The following is a 23936-nucleotide window of genomic DNA, read 5'->3' on the forward strand; positions in this document are numbered from 1 at the left end:
GCGTCCTCTTGGGTAAAATATTCTGGAGGTAAAATAGTTCCCTATTCGTATCTCCGGGCGGACGATGTCGTTACCAGGTGAAAGAAAACAGGCGTTCTACGGATCGGAGCGTGGAATGTCAGATCCCTTAATCAGGCAGGTAGGTTAGAAAATTTAAAAATAAAATGTATAGGTTAAAGTTAGATATAGTGGGAATTAGTGAAGTTCAGTGGCAGGAGGAACAAGACTTCTGGTCAGACACAAAATGAAATAGGGCTAATGCAGGAGTAGGTTTAATAATGAATAGGAAAATAGGAATGCGGGTAAGCTACTACAAACTTAATCATAGCTAACACTTGGTTCAAGAATCATAAAAGAAAGCTGTATACATGGAAGAAGCCTGGAGATACTGACAGGTTTCAGACAGATTATATAATGGTAAGACAGAGATTTAGGAACCAGGTTTTAAATTGTGACATTTCCAGGGGCCGATGTGGACTCTGACCACAATCTATTGGTTATGAACTGTAGATTAAAACTGAAGAAACTGCAAAAAGGTGGGAATTTAAGGTGATGGGACCTGGATAAACTGAAAGAACCAGAGCTTGTACAGAGTTTCAGGGAGAGTATAAGGGAACAATTAACAAGAATGGGGAAAGAAATACAGTAGAAGAAGAATGGGTAGCTTTGAGGGATGAAGTAGTGAAGGCAGCTGAGGATCAAGTAGGTCAAAAGACAAGGACTAGTAGAAATCCTTGGGTAACAGATGAAATATTGAATTTAATTGATGAAAGGAGAAAATTATAAAAAAAAATGCAGTAAATGAAGCAGGCAAAAAGGAATACAAACGTCTCAAAAATGAGATCAACAGGAAGTGCAAAATGGCTAAGCAGGGATGGCTAGAGGACAAATGTAAGGGGTAGAGGCTTATCTCACTAGGGGTAAGATAGATACTTCCTACAGGAAGATTAAAGAGACATTTGGAGAAAAGAGAGCCACTTGTATGAATATCAAGAGCTCAGATGGAAACCCAGTTCTAAGCAAAGAAGGGAAAGCAGAAACGTGGAAGGAGTATATAGAAGGTCTATACAAGGGTGATGCACTTGAGGATAATATTATGGAAATGGAAGAGGATGTAGATGAAGATGAAATGGGAGATATGATACTGCATGATGAGTTTGACAGAGCACTGAAAGACCTGAGTTGAAACAAGGCCCCCGGAGTAGACAACATTCCATTGGAACTACTGACGGCCTTGGAAGAGCCAGTCCTGACAGAAGTCTACCATCTGGTGAGCAAGATGTATGAAATAGGTGAAATACTCTCAGACTTCAAGAAGAATATAATAATTTCAATCCCAAAGAAAGCAGGTGTTGACAGATGTGAAAATTACCAAGCTATCAGTTTAATAAGTCACAGCTGCCAAATACTAACTCGAATTCTTTACAGGCGAATGGAAAAACTAGTAGAAGCCGACCTCGGGGAAGATCAGTTTGGATTCCCTAGAAATGTCGGAACACGTGAGGCAATACTGACCATAAGACTCATCTTAGAAGCTAGATTAAGGAAGGGCAAACCTACGTTTCTAGCATTTGTAGACTTAGAGAAAGCTTTTGACAATGTTGGCTGGAATACTCTCTATCAAATTCTGAAGGTGGCAGGGGTAAAATACAGGGAGTAAAAGGCTATTTACAATTTGTACAGAAACCAGATGGCAGTTATAAGAATCGAGGGGCATGAAAGAGAAGCAGTGTTTGAGAAGGGAGTGAGACAGGGCTGTAGCCTATCCCCGATGTTATTCAATCTGTACTTTGAGCAAGCAGTGAAGGAAACAAAAGAAAAAATTGGAGTAGGTATTAAAATCCATGGAGGTGAAATAAAAACTTCGAGGTTTGCTGATGACATTGTAATTCTGTCAGAGATTTCAAAGGACTTGGAAGAGCAGTTGAACGGAATGGATAGTGTCTTGAAAGGAGGATATAAGATGAACATCAACAAATGTAAAACGACGATAATGAAATGTAGTCGAATTAAATCGGGTGATGCTGAGAGTATTTTAGAAAATGAGACACTTAAAGTAGTAAAAGAGTTTTGCTATTTGGGGAGCAAAATAACTGATGATGGTCGAAGTAGAGAGGATATAAAATGTAGACTGGCAATGGCAAGGAAAGCATTTCTGAATAAGAGAAATTTGTTAACATCGAATATAGATTTATGTATCAGGAAGTCGTTTATGAAAGTATTTGTATGGAGTGTAGCCATGTATGGAAGTGAAACATGTACGATAACTAGTTTGGACAAGAAGAGAATAGAAGCTTTCGAAATGTGGTGCTACAGAAGAATGCTGAAGATTAAATGGCTAGATCACATAACTAATGAGGAAGTATTGTATAGGATTGGGGAGAAGAGAAGTTTGTGGCACAACTTGACTAGAAGAAGGGATCGGTTGGTAGGAAATGTTCTGAGGCATCAAAAGATCACCAATTTGGTACTGGAGGGCAGTGTGGAGGGTAAAAATCATAGAGGGAGACCAAGAGATGAATATGCTAAGCAAATTCAGAATGATGTAGGTTGCAGTAGGCACTGGGAGATGAAGAGTCTTGCACAGGATAGAGTAGCATGGAGAGCTGCATTAAACCAGTCTCAGGACTGAATAGCACAACAACAAATGTGTGGAGGATGCCCACAGGCTATGTAAATGGCATACTGTATCTGTTTGCAGTAATTTATCGATAGCAGCCTGTTAGGCAGTGGGAAAAAACATGGTGTTTGTTCTTTAATTTTGTAAGTTGAAAGGTTTGGTAGTCTTGTTCAATTTTTAGATATCATAGACTTTTACAATGGCCAGAAAACTCTTGGTGTGGACAGCCAGAAAGTGATGGAGAATGTACAGTCTATAGTCTTCATAACACATGTCAACTTCTCAGCTCCCTGCAAGGGAGTCAGGAACAATAACGATAAATAAAAGCCTACTGTTGTTAAATGGAGCAGTATATTATGGTCCATGTCTACACGCACAAGAAACTGGTTCTTCAAATAATTTATGTTTCCTATTGTACCCACCACTCAAAATGGTTCAGAGACGACTTCTACTGTTGGTTCCCATTTGAAAAAAGTAAGCTGTTCACCTTGAAAGTGAAGAGTAATCTCAGACCACACCAACCCCACACACAAAACAGGACACTGGTAATGAAGCACAGGCTATCCACATGAAACCTTAATCCAAGTACGTTCACTTTTATATAGGTTCACAAGATTTATCCTTAGACCAAAACAAAATAATGTCAGCCATTATTAGCACCATCCAAGGCATATGCTTGTGCAAACAGATTCACAGTGGAGCATAGCACATAGTATGACTGACAACTGCCGAATAACCTCTCAGGTGCAGTCACCTGGTTATTTATATATACTCAGTGTGGATTGTGTCAGTGGCCTTGCCGCAGTGGTACACTGGTTCCTGTCAGATCACCAAAGTTAAGTGCTGTTGGGGTTGGCTAGCACTTGGGTGGGTGACTATGTGGTCTGCTGATTGCTGTTAGCAAGTGGAGTGCACTCAGCCTTTGTGAGGCCAATTGAATAGCTACTTGATTGGGAAGTAGTGTCTCCAGTCATGAAAACTGACAGCAGACGGAGAGTGGTGTGCTGACCACATGCTCCTCCATATCCACATCCAGTGATGCCTATGGGCTAAGAATGACACAGCAGTCAGTTGGTACTGTTGGGCCTTCAAGGTCTATTTGGATGGACTTTGGTCTAATTCAGTGGGGATGGTGAAGAAAATGCTTCAAAACTGTGTCCATGTCAGGACTAACAATGATTCCAAATTTTCAGCAAGTGTCACTGCACTTTATTTATGTTCCATAAAAGCCTTATCCCAATCACTCTTAAATTTTGAACTCCACAATTTTCCCGCTGGGACTGAAGATAGGTGGTGACCTTTGAACTGACTCTGTTTTAATTCTGTACATTCTAAAATTCACAATATTATTTTGAAAATTGGTGCAGCCGTCTTGGCTTTGTAGCTTAATAACAAAGATTAGTTAATCCAATGTTTTTATGAAATTTAGCTATGAAAACTGGTTTTTCCTTAACAGTTAAAAAACAGATGAGGTATCTTCAGGAAAACTTCTACCATACATTTCTTTTTTAAACTGAATCTAATTCCAGAAGTAGAACTAATATTGTGCCCATCTTAGAATTTTACAAAAGGTCGTTTTTGCAAGTAACTAATTAGCATACTACTTTGAGATTCACATTATTTAACCTTTTCATAGTCTTACGTAATCTGACCAAGTTTTGAAACAATATTTAAATGTTTAATTTAATGTAAATATATGGTGAAATCTCATTGTGGGTGGCTCATGCATACGTCAGGCTCTCTGTAGGACTGACCTCGGCTGAGTAGCTAGGAAAAATCAATTGTGTCACTAGTGCTGGCATGCTTCCCCTTAAGCCTTAGTGGCTTGTAACTTGCCTGGAGCTAGCTGGTGAGCCTTATGAAAAATTGGTGGCCCTGGCATAGTGTTTATCATATGGACTGTATAACATTTAACACCTCTCTTTTTGCTAAGAATACTTGGTCATTATTTTGGAATCTGCAGGTAGCATGATCACAGATCGAATGCATGTAGGCATTGTGATGATGAATCCTATTAATCCTATTACTACTTCTGGTGTTTCAAAGTGGTGCAGGTGGACTAATAAAAGCAATGGAGTGATGTTTCACAGGTATGAATTACCAGGACACAAGGAGTTTTCAATGTGACTAGTGTGCAGTGGTTGTAGAACACGATAAATCAATTTTAAAATCACTGAGGGACACAAACTGTCGTACAGTGTCCACGCAAATGATCCTTATTGTTGATGCTAGGAGAAGGTTTTAGAAGCTCATCACTTTCAATTTTCACGACATTCGTTGCCTGTGCAATTTCATTAAAAACACTTAAAGAGCCACACTTGAAGTCAAATACTGGTAAAATTGTCCAGGGAAACATTGCTCATTGTAACAGGCCATGTCATTTTGAAGCACTCCATTGCGTATGTTGAGTTTTTCCAAAAGTGATTTGCATGCTTGCTGTGTATCACTCTATGGGAATTCCAGGTACACTGGTACCAGTAATCACACTCAAACCAATTGCTAAATCAGCTTGGTGATATTACTGAGTATATACACAATACATTAACAACTTGAGCAGCAAAGAACTAATTGACTCACACCTCTTGCTAAAGATACAATTCAGTGCAGGGAAAAGTCTGGCAAAGGTAGTTGCAACCAGCAGATCATCACTTGGAGGCAAAGTCTCCTCTGATGTATACAGAATAGAAATTTTGCCTATCACTGAACAACTTATCCATTACTATTTCCAAATCAATGTTGAAGACCAAACAGTCATTTGTGTGTGTGTGTGTGTGTGTGTGTGTGTGTGTGTACAAATGTCTGTTTCGTGTCTCCTCTCAAATCACTGAACTGATTTCATCCAAACTTGGTACACCTATCTCTTACTGTCAGGCAACAATTTCTGTTGGTGTAATAACCACTTACCTATCATAGTTCAGAGGGTATGGCATCATAAACAATGATATGTGTGGAAAACTGCCGCATTTAGAACAATGTTTAAATTGATTAGGTCCATGTTTAACAGACCTCTTCCTAAGATTTCCACAGTCTATAAGTTGTCCTATTCCTTTGTCCACATGACTTCAGCCACTACAGGAAATTCAAATTTATAGTCCAAGGTCGTTAACAAGTACGAAAAGTTTGGTACTTAACACATATCAATGGCTGTGTTGTTGTCTTCGTGAAGTCTAGAGGTGATTCCACTGCAATGTTCCTGCAGTTTTCTTTGTGTTTGGATGAGACTAACTGGTTTGTAGGGCAACGTGGTATTTTGATTTTTAGAGAGCAAGCGTTACATTAGTATTTAATTCATTTATTCACATTTAACACTTCTACAATAATATGAAATAAGATATTGTTTTACACCACATCTGTATCACCACCTCCTGCAACCCCCAGTCCAGATTCAAAGTCCATCAACCACCTCTTCCAAAGATCGACCTCCTTCCTGCATGACCAAAGATAACCGACTCTTAGTTGTTAAACTCACAGTCAAAGGCTATATTTACATAAAACATTACACGTAAAGAAATTACTGACATACATGATTTTACGTTCTGTTATAATACCACCCCCCCCCCCCCCCCCCCCACATACACAAGTCCATGCATGGCATACACTCTTTGCCTTTAAATATGTCTGCTTGTGTCTGTGTATGTGCGGATGGATATGTGTGTGTGTGTGTGTGCGAGTGTACACCTGTCCTTTTTTTCCCCCTAAGGGAAGTCTTTCCGCTCCTGGGATTGGAATGACTCCTTTCCCTCTCCCTTAAAACCCACATCCTTTCATCTTTCCTTCCCTCTTTCCTGACGAAGGAGCTGCCGGTTGCAAAAGCTCGAAATTCTATGTGTGTGTTTGTGTGTTTTATTCATTGTTCCTATCTACCGGCGCTTTCCCGCTTGGTAAGTCTTGGAATCTTTGTTTTTAATATATTTATCCCATGTGGAAGTTTCTTTCTATATATACTTCAATACTGACTTAATGCATCTTAGTTAAACTCACTCTTCTGATAGCAGGAAACATTGTCAGTGGTTTCTTTAGAATATATTATGTGAACTGTGGAATGCAGGCATCTCTCACAATCTTTTAATATAAGTGCTTCAATAAAATACCTTATGGCATGGCTTGTGCCCAAAACAACCATTAAATCTAAAGAAATCATTATTCTAAAATAAACAGGTTCTTTTAACCACATACATGTTAAATGGTTGTCTCTTAGGGAAAATTCATGTGTACGTGATGAATGTAATCACATGGTGAATCCAGTGCAAATTCAATTATGTGTGATCAGCACTGTATTTTCAGAGTCAGATTGGTTTACATATTTATGATTTAACGTTTCTTTTATAATCTGGTAGCTGAGACATTTCATATATGATTGTGACTATCATTGCAGTATCCTCACATTGTACATCTTTGTCAGCTTTATAGGTCAAATTATGACAAACTCTACACTTAAATTGTGTAAGATTGTTAGTATTTATACCTTAACTTTACATCATGATTAAACAAATGTTTCTTTTTTATTTACTCTCCTGTGCTCAAATAGCATATTGCCATGAAAATAAATTATTTCAAATTGTGTAACAGGGTGTGGGATATATTCTTAACAGCTCTTCATTCACTTTAACATTAAATTATCTACACTATTACAGAATACTCTCCCACAATATAAACTTCAAAATTAATATCACATAACCTTCAACCCATCACAAGGGTTTCAAAAGTAACACACCAACATCTGTCTCCATAATGCTCTAAACCTCAATAAATTCTTAATTTGCATAATTAAATTTCATGACTACCCACTATATTTTTAACACACTATAATATACCTGGTCTTTCAAAGCACACTCTCATAATCTGACAAGTACCTCCAGTTTGCTTTATCCATTAAATAATGTTCCATCTGACATAGCTTACCAATAACAAGGTTTTGTCTTCTTACACACAATCATTATTCATATCTTATTACTTTAAAAGTGTCCACATCATTAACTTTGGTTTCTGTTAAGAGACATTACTATGACACTGTAGAATGGTTCGTAGTCCGACACACTGATCTCATACCAAATTTAATGAATGGGTATATTAGAGAACAAAGAGAAATTAGTACAGACATAATTCACATTAACACAAAATCTACTTCATACTTTTAGCTGACATAGTCCCACACTTTGACATGAAGTTTTCCTTGAATGATAAAACACAAAAGTGATATAGTTGGGCCAGTTAACTAGTTCTTTCCGAGCAGCATTTTACTTATTAGTGACTATTTTATGGGTCATGTTTGTAGAATTTTAACTCTGTAACATTGCGCAGTCCAAATAACTTCTTGGATTTTGGATATAGCCTATAGACATTAGGGTGCGGGTTTTCCTTGATTTCAAAGGGGCCTATATAGATGTCAAAAAATTTCTTAATTTCAGAACTCATCAATTTAGATTTTTCCTGTGTTTTTACTAAAACCAGATCTCCTGTCCTGAACTGTACTCCTTTACTTCTTCTATCGTGTCTTCGTTTTCTTACCTCTCCTTGTATTTTCATAATGTTCCTAACAGCTGTCTCTCTTTCCTGGGATGTCATTGTTTGACAAGGTGGGAAATCGACTTTCTCAGAAATAAAATTTGCAGGTCGTGTATTAAACATTACTTCATAAGGTGAAAAACCAGTGGATGAGTGCTATAGGCTGTTCATTATATCCTCAAAGTCAGTAACATTTAAAATCCAATTAACATGATTTTTACTACAGTACGTTCTGCAGAGCCTTCCAATTTCCCTCATGTACCTTTCTGCTGGGTTACTTGATGGGTGACAAACCGAAATCAAAATATGTTTTATTCCTGTATCTTCAATAAAATTTTTCCATAATTTAGATGTAAACAGTGACCCATTATCAGACATGATGGCCTGGAGTATACCAACATTTGTGAAATAATGATTCTTCAGCTTGATGATAATTTGTTTACTGGTTGCTCTCTTTAATGTATACAATTTTATAAATTTAGAGAAAACATCAACTACACTCCTGGAAATGGAAAAAAGAACACATTGACACCGGTGTGTCAGACCTACCATACTTGCTCCAGACACTGCGAGAGGGCTGTACAAGCAATGATCACACGCACGGCACAGCGGACACACCAGGAACCGCGGTGTTGGCCGTCAAATGGCGCTAGCTGCGCAGCATTTGTGCACCACTGCCATCAGTGTCAGCCAGTTTGCCGTGGCATACGGAGCTCCATCGCAGTCTTTAACACTGGTAGCATGCCGCCACAGCGTGGACGTGAACCGTATGTGCAGTCGACGGACTTTGAGCGAGGGCGTATAGTGGGCATGCGGGAGGCTGTGTGGACCTACTGCTGAATTGCTCAACACGTGGGGTGTGAGGTCTCCACAGTGCATCGATGTTGTTGCCAGTGGTTGGTGGAAGGTGCACGTGCCCGTCGACCTGGGACCGGACCGCAGCGATGCACGGATGCACGCCAAGACCGTAGGATCCTACACAGTGCCGTAGGGGACCGCACCACCACTTACCAGCAAATTAGGGACACTGTTGCTCCTGGGGTATCAGCGAGGACCATTCGCAACCATCTCCATGAAGCTGGGCTACGGTCCCGCACAACGTTAGGCCATCTTCCGCTCACGCCCCAACATCGTGCAGCCCGCCTCCAGTGGTGTTGCGACAGGCATGAATGGAGGGACAAATGGAGATGTGTCGTCTTCAGCGATGAGAGTCGCTTCTGCCTTGGTGCCAATGATGGTCGTATGCGTGTTTGGCGCCGTGTAGGTGAGCGCCACAATCAGGACTGCATACGACCGAGGCACACAGGGCCAACACCCGGCATCATGGGGTGGGGAGCGATCTCCTACACTGGCCGTACACCTCTGGTGATCGTCGAGGGGACACTGAATAGTGCACGGTACATCCAAACCGTCATCGAACCCATCGTTCTACCATTCCTAGACTGGCAAGGGAACTTGCTGTTCCAACGGGACAATGCACGTCCGCATGTATCCCGTGCCACCAAACGTGCTCTAGAAGGTGTAAGTCAACTACCCTGGCCAGCAAGATCTCTGGATCTGTCCCCCATTGAGCATGTTTGGGACTGGATGAAGCAGGTCTGCAGGTCCAGCACGAACGCTGGTCCAACTGAGGCGCCAGGTGGAAATGGCATGGCAAGCCGTTCCACAGGACTACATCCAGCATCTCTACGATCGTCTCCATGGGAGAATAGCAGCCTGCATTGCTGCAAAAGGTGGATATACACTGTACTAGTGCCGACATTGTGCATGGTCTGTTGCCTGTGTCTATGTGCCTGTGGTTCTGTCAGTGTGATCATGTGATGTATCTGACCCCAGGAATGTGTCAATAAAGTTTCCCCTTCCTGGGACAATGAATTCACGGTGTTCTTATTTCAATTTCCAGCAGTGTATAACAAAGATTTAACTGTACCCTCCACTTGATCTTGGTCGTGGTCCATATAGATCAATAGCTGTCAATTGAATGTTTTTATTTGGTAAAATGTTTGGCATCAATCCTTTAGAAGTATGGTTACTCACTTTTACCCTCTGACAATGATCACAGGTTTCAAGTTTTTTCTTCACTCTCCTACTGATATTATAGAAGTATACATTTTCCTGTATCTTCTGTATACATTTTGTCGCTCCGCAGTGTCCAAAGCTTTCATGTATGTACCTGATTAACGTGTCAATACATTGCTCAGGCCAGCATAGTTTCCAATTGTCTAAGTCAGGGCTAGGTCTCCTAAACAAAATCCCTTTTTGTACTTTATAATACTGATCTACCTTTTCTCCTCCCTTTTTCTCTATATAACTTTTAACCAACTTCCAATTTTCATCATGGTTTTGGTTTCTACGAATATCATTACAGATTTTCAGTATTTCAGATTCATCTTTTAAACCCTTTAAGTAAATAAGTTTGAACTCTTTCTCCTCTTTTCCATAAGTATTTTCAACACCTGTACCTACTAGTAGTCTGGAAAGGGCATCTGCTATGACATTATGTTTACCCTGAATAAATTTGATCTCATAGTCAAACTGTTGAAGGAATAAAACCCACCTTGTTATACGGTCATGATAGAGTCTGCACTCCTGAATGTAAGATAGAGCTTTATGGTCAGAGAAAACAATTACCTTGTGCCCTAACAGATAACTTTTAAACTTATTAAATGCCCAGTGGATGGCAAGTAGTTCCTTCTCTGTGACTGTATATGATTTTTCATACTTTTGTAAAACCCGTCTAGCAAAAGCAATAGAATGGTGTTCTAATTTTCCTTCTACTTCTTTGTTTTGAAACAAGTGTGCCCCTAAACCTGTCTCACTACTATCTATCATTATACAGAATGGTAACGACATAACAGGTCTATACAATATCTGACTTTGGGACAGTTGTTGTTTTATTTCCACGAATGCATTCCGACATTCTTGTGTCCAATCCGAAACGGTATTCTTTTTTAGTAAGTTACATAAGCTTGCACTTAAAGCTTGGGTACTAAGAAATTTTCTATAGAATCCAGTGAGACCAAAGAAGGACTAGTTGTTTTTTGTTGTTGGGAGTAGGGAAGTTTACAATGGCCTCAAGTTTATTCTTATCATGTAAGATTCCCTTTCTGAAATATTATGCCCCAAAAATTTCAGTTCATTAACTCCAAAACAACATTTTTCCAATTTTTCAATCATTCCCCCTTCCCTCAATTTTGAACAGACTTGTCTCAGAAGGTTTAGATGATCTTCCCAGGTTTTACCAGTTACAAGACTGTCATCTACATATACTATTAATTTTGCAAACAATTCATCACCTAATACAAAATCCAGTGCCCTGATAAATTCAGCCACAGATACATTTAATCCAAAAGGGACAACACAATATTGGTAACTTTTGCCACCATACAAAAAAGCAGTATACTTCCTAGAATCAAGTTCAAGTGGTATTTGGTGAAAACCAGATGTCAAGTCTAGGCTACTCATTAATTTTACATCATCAAATTTGTGCAGAAGTTCATCCATATTGTCAGTCAGGATGGTCATTTTCTCTAATCAAAAACTTGTTAAGGTGCCTAGAGTAAAATACAAGTCTAACCCCACCATTTCTCTTAGACACAAATACTAATGGGTTGTTCTAAGACTTCTACTTCTTTCTATAATCCCCCAAGTTTCCATTTTTTTTGATTTCCCTTTCTACATCTTTTTTCCTGGAGAATGGAATGCCATATAGTTTTAGGAAGAAAGGATGATGATCTCTGAGTTGAAGTCTGCACTGATAGTCTTTTACCTTCCCTGGTCTCTCACTGAAGGTATCCTGAAATTCCCATAACACTTCTCTTAACTGATTTTCCTGACTTTCACTTAGATTTACAGCTTTCTTCAATTTGCCTTCGACTAATTCTTCAAAATTTTATTCATTTATAAGGTCAAAGGATGTGTTATCACTTATGGCTTGATTATTGACCTCGCTTACAACAGCTTTGATATGATTGCAAGAATTACTACAGTTAAGGATGAACATTTCTGTTTTCAGAATACTATTTTTCTCAGGCTCAGTAATTATAACACTCTTATTTTCCCAAGAGAAGCTTACACCCACTTTTAAGACGCAATCCATGCCAAAAATGATGTTTTCTTCTAAGCTTGGGACCACAAGGCAATCCTGCTCAAATTCCACATTTTCAATTTCAAACATTAATAATACTTGACTCTTAACTGCCTTACTTTGCCTACCAGTGGCACCTCTGGTTTTTACCCCTACAACCGGCATTTCTACAAAGTTCTTACCATCTCTAATTTTATCTCTAAATTTTTCCGATATTGCACATATGGGGCTTCCTGTATCAATAAGACAGTGCCCTTCCCACTGACTTACTCTTATTTTAATGTATGGACAGCCTAATTCCTTTTCATCTGCCTTCCCCTTGGGGACTTCATATAATAAATCTTTTTCAATTTCTTTATAATTTCCATTTACTTCCTCCCTTTCAGTCTTCATCAGGTTTACCTGAGTTTCGGATTCTAAGTTACTAGTGTCAAGTTTACACTTTCGATGCACACAAAATATCTCCCTACTGTTTATGTACCTTTCACTCAGACTCTTTCTTTTACGCTCCCTCCAGTGTGGGCATAAAACTACTATTTATACTTAGATGATACCAAAACACTTTGCTACTACAACTCTCATTATACTGGTTCCACAGGATTTCTAAAAATTGGCTTCCTTTACTTTCAATAATATTACGCATATCTAATTCTTTCACAATATTTTCACTTTTGTTATGCATATCTAATTCTTTCACAATATTTTCACTTTTGTTATCAGCACTTTGATTAACCATGGAATCATCAGGACAGGCATGTAGCAATTGATTTTCAGCTGTCACTTCATTATTCTTGTCATATTCCTTTGATTCATCACAACTATCATCAAGTTTCAACACTTCATTATTTATTTCAATAAAAACATTGTACTCACCTTCTGGTTTGCTTACCATACTTTTCATATCAATAATGCTAACATCATTACTACTATGGTATACGTTACTGCCAGTTTCATCTATTTCTCTCTGTTTCTCACTTTCTATGGTTGATTCTTTTTCCTGTTGCTTAGGTTTATCATCAGCTGATTCACTATTACCTTCTTGTGTGAACAACTCCCCCAATTCTGAACTAAAACATTTATTACTCTCTTCATTATTAGCTTGCTCTCCCCTTTCTGCCCAGCTGTAAAAATCATTTAACATCTCCTCACCCTGAATTGAGTCAGAACTTTGATCTCTCCTATGTTTATTTTGTGGTGGTCTACTGTGCCACATAGCATCCCAAAAAATTTTATCAAAATTTATATAATTCACTTGTTATTCCTGGTTTTTAACCTGTTTGTTAATGTTACAGTTATTTACACTATTGGGTTTTATGTGAACGTTAGTGGTCCTATTATGTTTAAATCTGTTCGCCCCAAAGCTGTGGACCCTCATTGAGGTGGTCTGGAGTTTTCCGGATGTCTACCTCTATTGTCACTCCTACAATTTGTATTCATTCTGTTGTTACCTTCCCATCTGTTGTTCCTAGTTACACCACTGTTTTGCCGAGTTACTCCCTCTCCCATTAGCATTGTACTCTCTTGTTCTATCACATCGGTGTTCATTCTGAAAATCTCTGTTGTCCTTTCTAGTGTTCTCCCCACGGTAATCAGAATTCCACCTCCCACTGTAATGGTTTACATTACTAAACTGTTGCACATTTCTCTCCATTGCCCTGTCTAATTTGTCTGTATATTTTAGAAACTGGTCTAAACAGTCGTCAGGTCTATGCACTAATTCCCACTGTCTTCTTTCAGGTAACCTTCTTTTAAGGGCATCAATTTGCGTCATTTCGTCAAAGGGTTTATCTAGATGCACCAATTTCCTAAGTTGATCCCTGCAAAAGTCTTTCATTCAGTGATTTCTGCTCCTGAAACTAGGCCCATTTAAAAATTCACTTTTTATTCTACCCTGTTCAGTCTCAGGCCAAAACTTTTTTAAGAAACTCTTCTTAAAATCATCAAACGTTTTCCACTCATCAAAATGTTGGTTTGCCCAAGACAAAGCTTCTCCCTTAAGCAATTTTTTGACAAATTTAATCTTTAGATTATCAGACACCCCAGGGACAAGGTTGTCAGAGCAGTGTTGTAAAAAGTCTACAGGGTGTAAATTATCACAAGGAAAACTTTTTACAGGTGAATTACTCCACACACTTCCACCATTCATACATAAATTTCTAGACACAAAATTATCTAGCATTTCAGTGAATCTTTTGTCTATTACACTTAAATTACATGTTACAGGCTCTTGTATCTTATTTAATTCAGCATCTAAGGAATTAACTTTTGATTTTGTATCTAGACTTAATTTGTCTACCCTCTCCTCCACAGTTCTTTGAGCTGCGGTTAACCTTTCAATCTCTTTCCCTTCACTTGAGCTAACTGTGGCCAATTTATTTTCTAAGGCCACAAATTAATTTTCTATAGTCTCAATTTTGGAGTTCATGCCCTTCAAACTTTCTCCTAATTGAAGTTTTAAATTTGAGATCTCTTCTTTCAGTACATTACTGTTGCTGTTCAATTTTGCTTCCAGCGATTCACTAGTTAAGTTTAATTTTGCTTCTAGCGACTCACTAGATGAATTTATTTTCGATTCTAGGAATTCACTATTTCAATTCATTGCCATTGTTAATTCGGACTGCATTTGTCCCATTCTGGCAAAGAGTAAACTTACCCAGTCCTGTTGATCCGGTTTCCTTTCGGTTTGTAAGTCATCTGGATCGTCACTTACACCACACACGTTCGAGGGTCTTAACATTTCTCCCACTTCCTTTTTAATTTGTTCTGTTAGCATTATGATGACACCATGTGTTTGGACACAGTTTTGATGAAAAGTTTAAAACAAAGCAGAATTGTACTTACCTTTTCACACCACGACGTCGATTACAGGTCCACCTATCCGATAAGCCAGCACTTTGTTGGTTCTCACACTACTTTTTTCTGGTCCAAGAAACGTGTACAATGTTATTCATGTTTTACGAATTATAAAGTTTATAATGTTCCGCAAACAAAGCACAATTAGTCTCATCACATTTAACTGTAATATCCCAGACGAGCCCCCAAGTTTAACAGACCTCTTCCTAATATTTCCACAGTCTGTAAGTTGTCCTACTCCTTTGTCCACATGGTGACTTCAGGCACTACAGGAGATTAAAATTTATAGTCTGAGGTCGTTAACAAGTACGAACAGTTTGGTACTTAACTCATATCGATGGCTGCGTTGTTGTCTTCGTGAACTCTAGAGGTGATTCTACTGCGATGTTCCTGCAGTTTTCTTTGTGTCTGGATGAAACTAACTGGTTTGTAGGGTGATGTGGTATTCTGATTTTTAGAGAGCAAACGTTACATTAGAATTTAATTCATTTATTCACATTTAACACTTCTACAATAATATGAAATAAGACATTGTTTTACACCACATCTGTATCACCACCTCCTCCAAGCCCCGCTCCAGATTCAAAGACCATCAACCACCTCTTCCAAAGATCGACCTCCTTCCCGCATGACCAAAGATAACCATCTCTTATTTGTTAAACTCGCAGTCAAAGGCTATATTTACATAAAACATTACTTGTAAAGAAATTACTGATATATGTGATTTTACGTTATGTTATACATGCTACCAACTCTATTTGGAATAAATTTTGCAGATAGTATCCACATATTCTGCTAAGTGGATTTACAAAATTACATCATGTTACCACATAGTTTAAGAGATAACAAGTCAGAAACACTGATATGCCTGAAGAACTGTCCGCCATGTGCATGACGTTTAAATTTATCATTTTTTTGATACTAACTCTGTTCATGACAAATTCTGCAGACAGTATGCACATATGACACTGAACACACTTACAAAATTATATCATTGTATGACACATAGATCAGGAGATATAACATCATAAACAATGAGATGCATGAAAAATTGTCGCATCATACATTATATTTAAATTTATTACTTCATTGCTAAGAACTCTACTTGCAAAATATTTCATAGACAGTTTTCACATATGCCGCTGAATGTACCTACACAAATATATCATTGTGTGGCACATACTTCAAGAGAGATGATGTTATGAACACGGAGAGGTATGAAAAAATGCTGCATGATGCATGAAGTTTTAATACATTTATTTTTTATTATTATGACATTCCTGCAGTCAAGTCAGCTTAAGGAAACCCCTGACACCGGGCAGCACTTCTGAGAGGTTTCAAATGTGAAGCACAAACGGCTACAGGCAAAAGCAATCACTGTCTATAGAGCTACGAAGAGATGTTGCTATAGAGACATTTACATAATCTTGTTTTAGACACATGAAGTAGCTGCACCCAGAGTGCAGAAACTGTCTGGGATGTTACACTGCAAACAGTTCATTTTTTTTTTTATTTTTGTTGCTAATAGAAAATTGGCAAAATGAATACCTGGGCAGTGCCTGGTTTTTCAGCTCGTATATACATAATGGTAACATTACTTGGATGGATACTTTAATTTAGAATTCACATCATTTTCATTCTTGTGTGTCCTTATTTCTCTTCCTATTAACAACAAATAGTTTTGATCATAATGATATAACTCATCTATTCCAGTATACTTCTAACTACAAGTGCTGGTTGCAATCAGATTGCTCTACTGAAGGCAAATAAAAAGACATGAAAAATAATTAAGATGTATTTTACTATCTGCCATTCATATTCTAATTAATATAATACCTCTATTAGTTATATTTTTGTTTTGACAGTGATATTCTACTTTTTTAAAGACTTTGACCTTAACACTCGAGTATGCTTCTCTACCATACTACACAACACAACACCCCAACCACAACTTCATTCTCATATCCTAACACAACTGGTCACATAGTAACCACATCATCATTACATACATATCAACAAGTGCATCATCATTCCCAAGTAACGTAACCATGGCATCATCATCATTTCATCTGACGTAATATTCTCATAATAAGCCACAAATTTCACCATAATCATCTCCCAAATAACTGCTGTAGTATAAGAGTAGTATGCCCATTCCTTACACCATAGTTCCACAGTATTAATACAGTTATTCCACTTTCACATTTACTGCCTGTCAGTAGTGTGGTGTGCAAATGGCCTGTTCATATCACATAAACTACTCCAAACTTTGACATACCTTAAGTTTACTATAGACATACTGAGATATTAAGATAGAAGGTATTTCTTTTGTTTAAAGTATGCATCCTGGTCAGTCACAACTTAATGAAAACAAAACTGATGTTCTCCCGCTACAGTATATCACACACAGTATAACACCCTAATCCTGTCTACTCTGTACATGACACCTATACCTACCATGTATATGCCACTTACAGTCAAGTGAATGAGTAATGACAGATCCCATACTTCCTGCAGAGGAGATAAGATCTACAGGAGAGGACAGAATTTAATATACCTTTGCTACCTCTAGTACACAACTCTCAGAAATTTTCCCAGCACAAAAATTCAGAGCAGCTGCCAATCATTTGACATTAGTCAGGGTAATTTCCAGTTGCTTATGAGCATTAACTAACCCACCCTATGATCAGCAATAGCATTCAGAGTAGGGCTGCATTGTGGCTGGTGCAATGTTTTGCAGGACAGTGAACTGCTACTGTTACAGTTATGACAACAGAAGCAAAAAATTGTAAGATAGTTTCTCATTGCCATTATTTTAAAAGTTTGTACTTCTGTGATTTCCGTACATTAATTACAATTATTTGTATGCCTTGCAGATGGGGTGCATTCAAGATGTATATACAATACTAGAAGTAAGAAGTTTTATAATTGTAATGATAATAAATGGACTGGTGATCTCAAAACTGATGTCGAAAACCACAAACTCTTCAGTTCCCAAACTCAAAAATGTCAATTTGACCAAGAGGAAAAATGAAATGAAGCCCAAAAGAAGAGAATGAAAAAAATATGAGCAAGAAGGAGGGCAAATACACACCTCTAAGTACTCAGCATAATCCTAAAGACATTATTCACAAATGATAATAATTAATGTTAACTGATAAAGAGACAGAAAAATAATTTTGTGAAAATTTATCTGTAAGAAGAATGTAGTGGATATCATTATACAGTAGTATTGTTTGAGATATAGCTATTAATGATAATTTTTTTATAAACTAAGAGAGCAACAGAAAGTATTATTGCAAATGTGATAGTATTGTATATTTTTCAGTTTAATTGTTCTTCATTGGCAACTTAAAGAAAAAAAATATTACATCTAGAGTTTAGTGGTAGCTTTTCACTGGTACAAAATTAAATTTATGGCAAGAAATGCTTCCAAAAAATCTCATCTGTTATGAAGGCACCAAGAGAATTGTTAACTGAATATGAGTTGAGAGTGGTGATGTCCATATTTCTTAGGAGAACAGTAGCATAACTCTTTGACTGCTGGCAGTATGTGAACTATGGTGTTTCTTTGAAAGCCAGCCATTTTTAGGGATTTTTGATATTTTTTATTGTGTAACTAACAAACATTTAACTAGGATATTTCCTGCATTGCATTTTTCCAGTTTCTTTGAATCTTTAGTTCTTTTTCTTTATATTTTTAATAAATGTCAGTTTTTACAAAAACTGTAAAAGTGTGCCAGAGTCAAACTTTAATTATCATTCTAACCCTAATAATCTACCATGCTTCTTCCAATAACTGAAAACTTACATCCTCAAACAATAATTATAAATAGTTTCACATTATTTTCACACAGCAGAATTTTGTGTTGTGTGATACACTCTGTAAGAATGTTCTTCGCTCGTGGCAATTTTGCACTCACTGCACTGGCACAAAGTGTCTTTTATTTCAGCCTTTCTTGTTTGCAATTTCTTTTGGCTGAATGTGCTTCCCACAGCCCTTGGATTCTTATTTTACATGGTACATGTAAAAATTTTCCAGAAAATGCTCTCTTATCAATAGCCTGCTAAGTTGACACCCATTGGAACTCAGTCTAAGAGCATCTTTGAACATTCTTAATTCTACACAAAATTCCTTTAAGCATATAGACAGAAGCATCTTCTAATTTTTTAAATTATTTTGTAGTGGAGAAATGCATGAATTCATCATACATGTAAGACAACAATAAAACATGTGTCCTCCATCAGTTCACTGTTCTGTGCTCAGGTGCCCTGTATGACACCCTTTAATCAGACAGATCAGTGCTGACCTTTGTTGTATTCCATAATGCAAGTAGGTTTCGTTTTTTTCTTACCTCTTGTGGTTGCATAAATTATCATTTTCACTCTGTGTCTAGTACTTAGAATGTATACATATCTTTTACATCTCTACCATAATTTAATGGATTCCTATTCCTCCAGAACTGATCCATTGTTTGTATGCGAGATGATTCCAAAGTCAGAGATATTCTCTTTCTATTCTTCATTGTGGTTCCAATAAGTTGTTTCCTCTCCTTTTCCGTTTCTCTTGGAAATTCTTGCTCGCATAGAACCAGTCGGTGGATAACATATGCCCCTAAACTGCTAAGGTACTACATTGTCTATTCACAATGCCAACCAAAACATTGCTTTGACTTTTATTAATGTGAAAATTCCAGATATAACCAGCATTTTACTCTTACAGGATGTATAAATTCATGCAATATTTGCTTGGTTTATGTGGCATATACTGCTTGTAATTAATGCTGCCCTGTATTTACATATACCATCATCAGAAAATATGTCCTGGGTTGTTAGACACACATACTGAAACAATAAGCAGATGTTTTCCATTAGAGGATGGACCTTGTCTAATTGAAGGTATCTTGCCTTGCTTGTTTTCTGATAAAATGGCATTCACAAGGAAGTTTGACATGATATGCAGGAATCTATTTCTGCTCAATAAATTTAGGCAGGAATGACAAGAGACATGAGTCTCTTAGCTCCAGTGATTTTCGTAGGAGGCTTTTGGCTGCTGATGCTCATTTCCATGAAACTGGCTTCCATCCAATCAGACTTCCTTCTTGCAGGAGTGAGCTGACTGCCCACCTCTGTTCCCCTATCTTCTGTTCTGACATAAACATTCTTCTTGAAATGAGTAAGAAGGTCATTGTTCACAAAACATGAAGAAAAAGCAAAATCAGAACTGTCTGCAGCCAATTCATACAAATTGTATTGTGCTGTGACTTTTTCTGTTTTCCATTCATTGTTGTCAGCACTGATATTTTACAGTTCTACATTCATCACTGGATAACAATCATTTTCTGAACCTATAACAAAGATAAAAATGTAATTTTTCAGAAAATGAAGGAACATCATAAAAAATGTAAACAATTTATTCAACAAATGTTTTATGAAATAAAAACAAGAAATACTCACTTGGAGTTTGATACAGTTCTCCTTGCACAGTGTCAGGATCATCATCTGAATCATCAGCATCATTATTCTTGCTATTATTGTCAATAAAATTTCACTCCAGTTCATGTAAAATTTTGTCATCCATAAGAAAATGTGAAGCCATGTCTTTAATTTTCTTACTTTGTCATCAAACAGCTGCTGCCCACTAAAAGGTTGACTTTATACAACATAAGTGATTTACCAACTGCTTTAGAATGTTGACTGGCCCTGTCAATGTATATGATGTATTTAAAGACAGGAGAAATTGTACCCCATCAAATTTTGGGATCGGTAGTCTACCAAAATTTTTGAGTCCCTATTAGCTGACAGGACTGGCAGTCAAATTGTTGAAGATTACCCATTTCACCAGCAGTAATTGTTTCTGTGGTGTCACCACCAGACACCACACTTACTAGGTGGTAGCCTTTAAATTTGCCGCGGTCCGGTAGTATACGTCGGACCCGTCGCCACTATCAATGATTGCACACCGAGCGCTGCCACACAGCAGGTCTAGAGAGACTTCCTAGCACTCGCCCCAGTTGTACAGCCGACTTTGCTAGTGATGGTTCACTGACTTCTACTCTCTCATTTGCCGAGACGATAGTAGAATAGCCTTCAGCTACGTTATTTGCTATGACCTAGCAAGGCGCCATTATCAGTTTCTAATTATATTATGAATCATGTACCGTCAAGACTGACGTTCATCATTAATGGATTAAAGCTAAGTATTCCACCAGTTATGTCTGTTTTTCTCAATTCTAATTCCCTTGCCATATTCCAGACCTCACGCCAGCCGCGTGAGCTAAAACGCGTGCATTTTGGCCTCCTTTAGTGGCACGGTGTTGGCTCTCCTGCCAACCACAACAGTCACTGGAAAATGATGTGAAGCAGCCATAGCAAATAATTAAACCAGATGTTATAAAATATATTATTATTTTCGTCAATAAAGTTTTAATTTTTAAAAAAATATGTGCCATCATTTGCAGATATGTGGGAAAATGCAGTGAGCTGATTTCTACACATGATTTAGTGTTTACATATTTTTATGGTATTCCCCATCTGTTTGAACAGAAGTTTTACTGCACTTTTTCATCCTCAAATTCATGGTGTAGATCAACCCCAGTTTGTGAGGTCAGAATTCTCAAATCAGACACCAGATTCTTACCTTTACTGACAATAACAGAAAAGAAAACAGGAATCATGATACAATGCATATGACAAACAAATTATTTTGAATTTGGTCAAATATTTGAATACAAGAGGACATATGTTGGCATGGTAAAGTATTTGTTGTTTTTTCATACTGTGATTCCCTAAATCTAGACATAGATGTAGTATTATAAGAAAGGACAGTTTACTGATAAATTGGTTTCTTACAGGTGAAAACCATTATCACCATCAGTTTGTTTACAGTTTGAACAATTTTAACTTTTTTGGTTCAGAAGAACATGATGCTTTTCATAGAAGGTAACCTGGTTTTTCTAAAGAAAAAAATATCATACTGATTGTGGCATGATGCACCAAAAATAACAACTGGTTTCACAAAAGCAAGGCCCCCCCCCCCCCCCCATAAGAAATTAGGGTAGTGTTTCACTTGATGTATCCATTCTATCTTCTATTCAGGTATCAAAGATGTATTATGTAATGCACAACATTTGCCAAATGGAGATCATATATTGTATGCAAAAATTTTAATGTGGAGAATAGCATGTAACTATGAACACCCTATAGCAGGAAATACAAGTGCATTGCTTTTAGTTTATATAATATTAACTGACATTGTAAGACAACATTCATATGCTAGCAGCAAATGTTAATTCACCAAAAACAACCAAATGCCAGTAATGAACAACCAAATATATATGCATTTAATTTAATTTTGAAGAGACTACATGCCCCAACAAGAGATATTAGTTTCAAAAATACAAATCCTGGGGAGATGACAAAATTCCATCAGATTACTAAAAAGTAGCAATTTTTCTGTCTATGGTGCTGTTTTTAGCAAAATATTAAAATCTCTTACAACATGATACAATTATCCTTTAAGCTATGTTTATAATCAGCATATTTCCTTGATGGACTTAAGTACGCAGTACACTAATGTACAGAGCTGGAAATAAGAAATAACCTATAATTAGACATCTATTTCACTGAGTCCACTCTTCCCAAAGATGCTTGAGAAAGTGACCTATGGTAGAATGCTAACTCATTTAACTGAGCAGATATTAACTGCTTTAGCTTCCCTGAAGATCCTCCACCAACAAATGAATACAAAACTTCACAAATGAAGTCATAGTGAAGTTAAAAAAGGAAAAAAAAAAACAATCCTCTTGATGTATTTTGTGATTTGCAAAAGCTTTTATGTGGATCACAAAATTCTATGTAAGTTTTATGGCTTTACTGGCACGCCTATTGCATAACGGAAAGAAAAAGGTGTCATTGACAGACTGTGCAGTAAGTATGTAACTAAACTCAGAATGGGGAACATTACTTATGTGGTTTCACAAGAATCAGTACTGGATCCACTCTCATCCTAAACCTGTATAAATAACCAGCTGATGACTAAAGGGCTCAGATGCAGATCTTAGCTTAACTGGCAAATAACTGATTCAAAAATAACAAGTTAAGTCTTAATCTACATCCACTACTGTATCTTCAAACCAATTCTTGGGTCCAAAGACATTTCCTCGGGGCTCACCTGATACAGCTTCTACTTCTGCCAATAAATCTCAATTAGTGATAACATTCTGCATCCTCTCTATCAAGAAATAACAAATTCTTCTTGAAACATTATAAAATTGTACCTTCAATAATAAATGTAGGTAGGAAGTTGGACAATACAGTGCCTACCTGATGACCTTGAACCATGGCTTTCACTATGCCATGTGAGAAAAGCAGAAGTTTTTGGAACCCATGCTGGTTGACATACAGGTCATTCTGTTAAAGACACCTTATTATGTTTAAGCACAAGATACACTCTAAGATTCTATGATAGTTGGATTCTGTTGAGAGTACGTGGACTGGACATGGATAGTCAGCCACGATAAAAGCTTATGTATTAATTGTGTTCAAAAATGTGTAATTAACTGCTCTTGGGTGCCCGGTAATGGGTGGGCCTACGTCATAAAGTTTAGTTGTTTTTTTGTACAAAGTGGAAATAAATATGTTCTGGTGCATTGAATGATATTCCATGAGTAGCCTATTTTTAAATAAGAAGAGAGAGAGAGAGAGAGAGAGAGAGAGAGAGAGAGAGAGAGTGAGAGAGTGAAAATTTCCCGTTCCTAGCAGTCAAATCTTCAGAGAAGTTTCCAGTGCTAGCGGCAGACATCGGCGCTTCAAGAAAGCAGAAGCAGCATTCTTCAACAAGTAAGTCCACGAAAATGCTTAAGCTGTATA

The 23936-nt window shown here is 37.4% G+C and overlaps 1 protein-coding gene across 2 annotated transcripts in view; it reads left to right on the plus strand.

Annotated features, from left to right (window-relative positions):
- LOC126268168 (uncharacterized) overlaps positions 1-18710 on the plus strand; it is a 256697-nt gene extending 237987 nt beyond the window's left edge. For both annotated transcript variants that reach the window (XM_049973759.1, XM_049973760.1), the window contains exon 8: positions 17942-18710. In XM_049973759.1, the coding sequence (XP_049829716.1) occupies positions 17942-18099 (158 nt within the window). In that variant the 3' untranslated portion in view covers positions 18100-18710. The remainder of the gene's footprint in view (positions 1-17941) is intronic.
- Positions 18711-23936: the final 5226 nt, after the last annotated feature.

The sequence above is a fragment of the Schistocerca gregaria genome, chromosome 4 (genome assembly GCF_023897955.1).
Source record: "Schistocerca gregaria isolate iqSchGreg1 chromosome 4, iqSchGreg1.2, whole genome shotgun sequence".
NCBI lineage: Eukaryota > Metazoa > Arthropoda > Insecta > Orthoptera > Acrididae > Schistocerca > Schistocerca gregaria.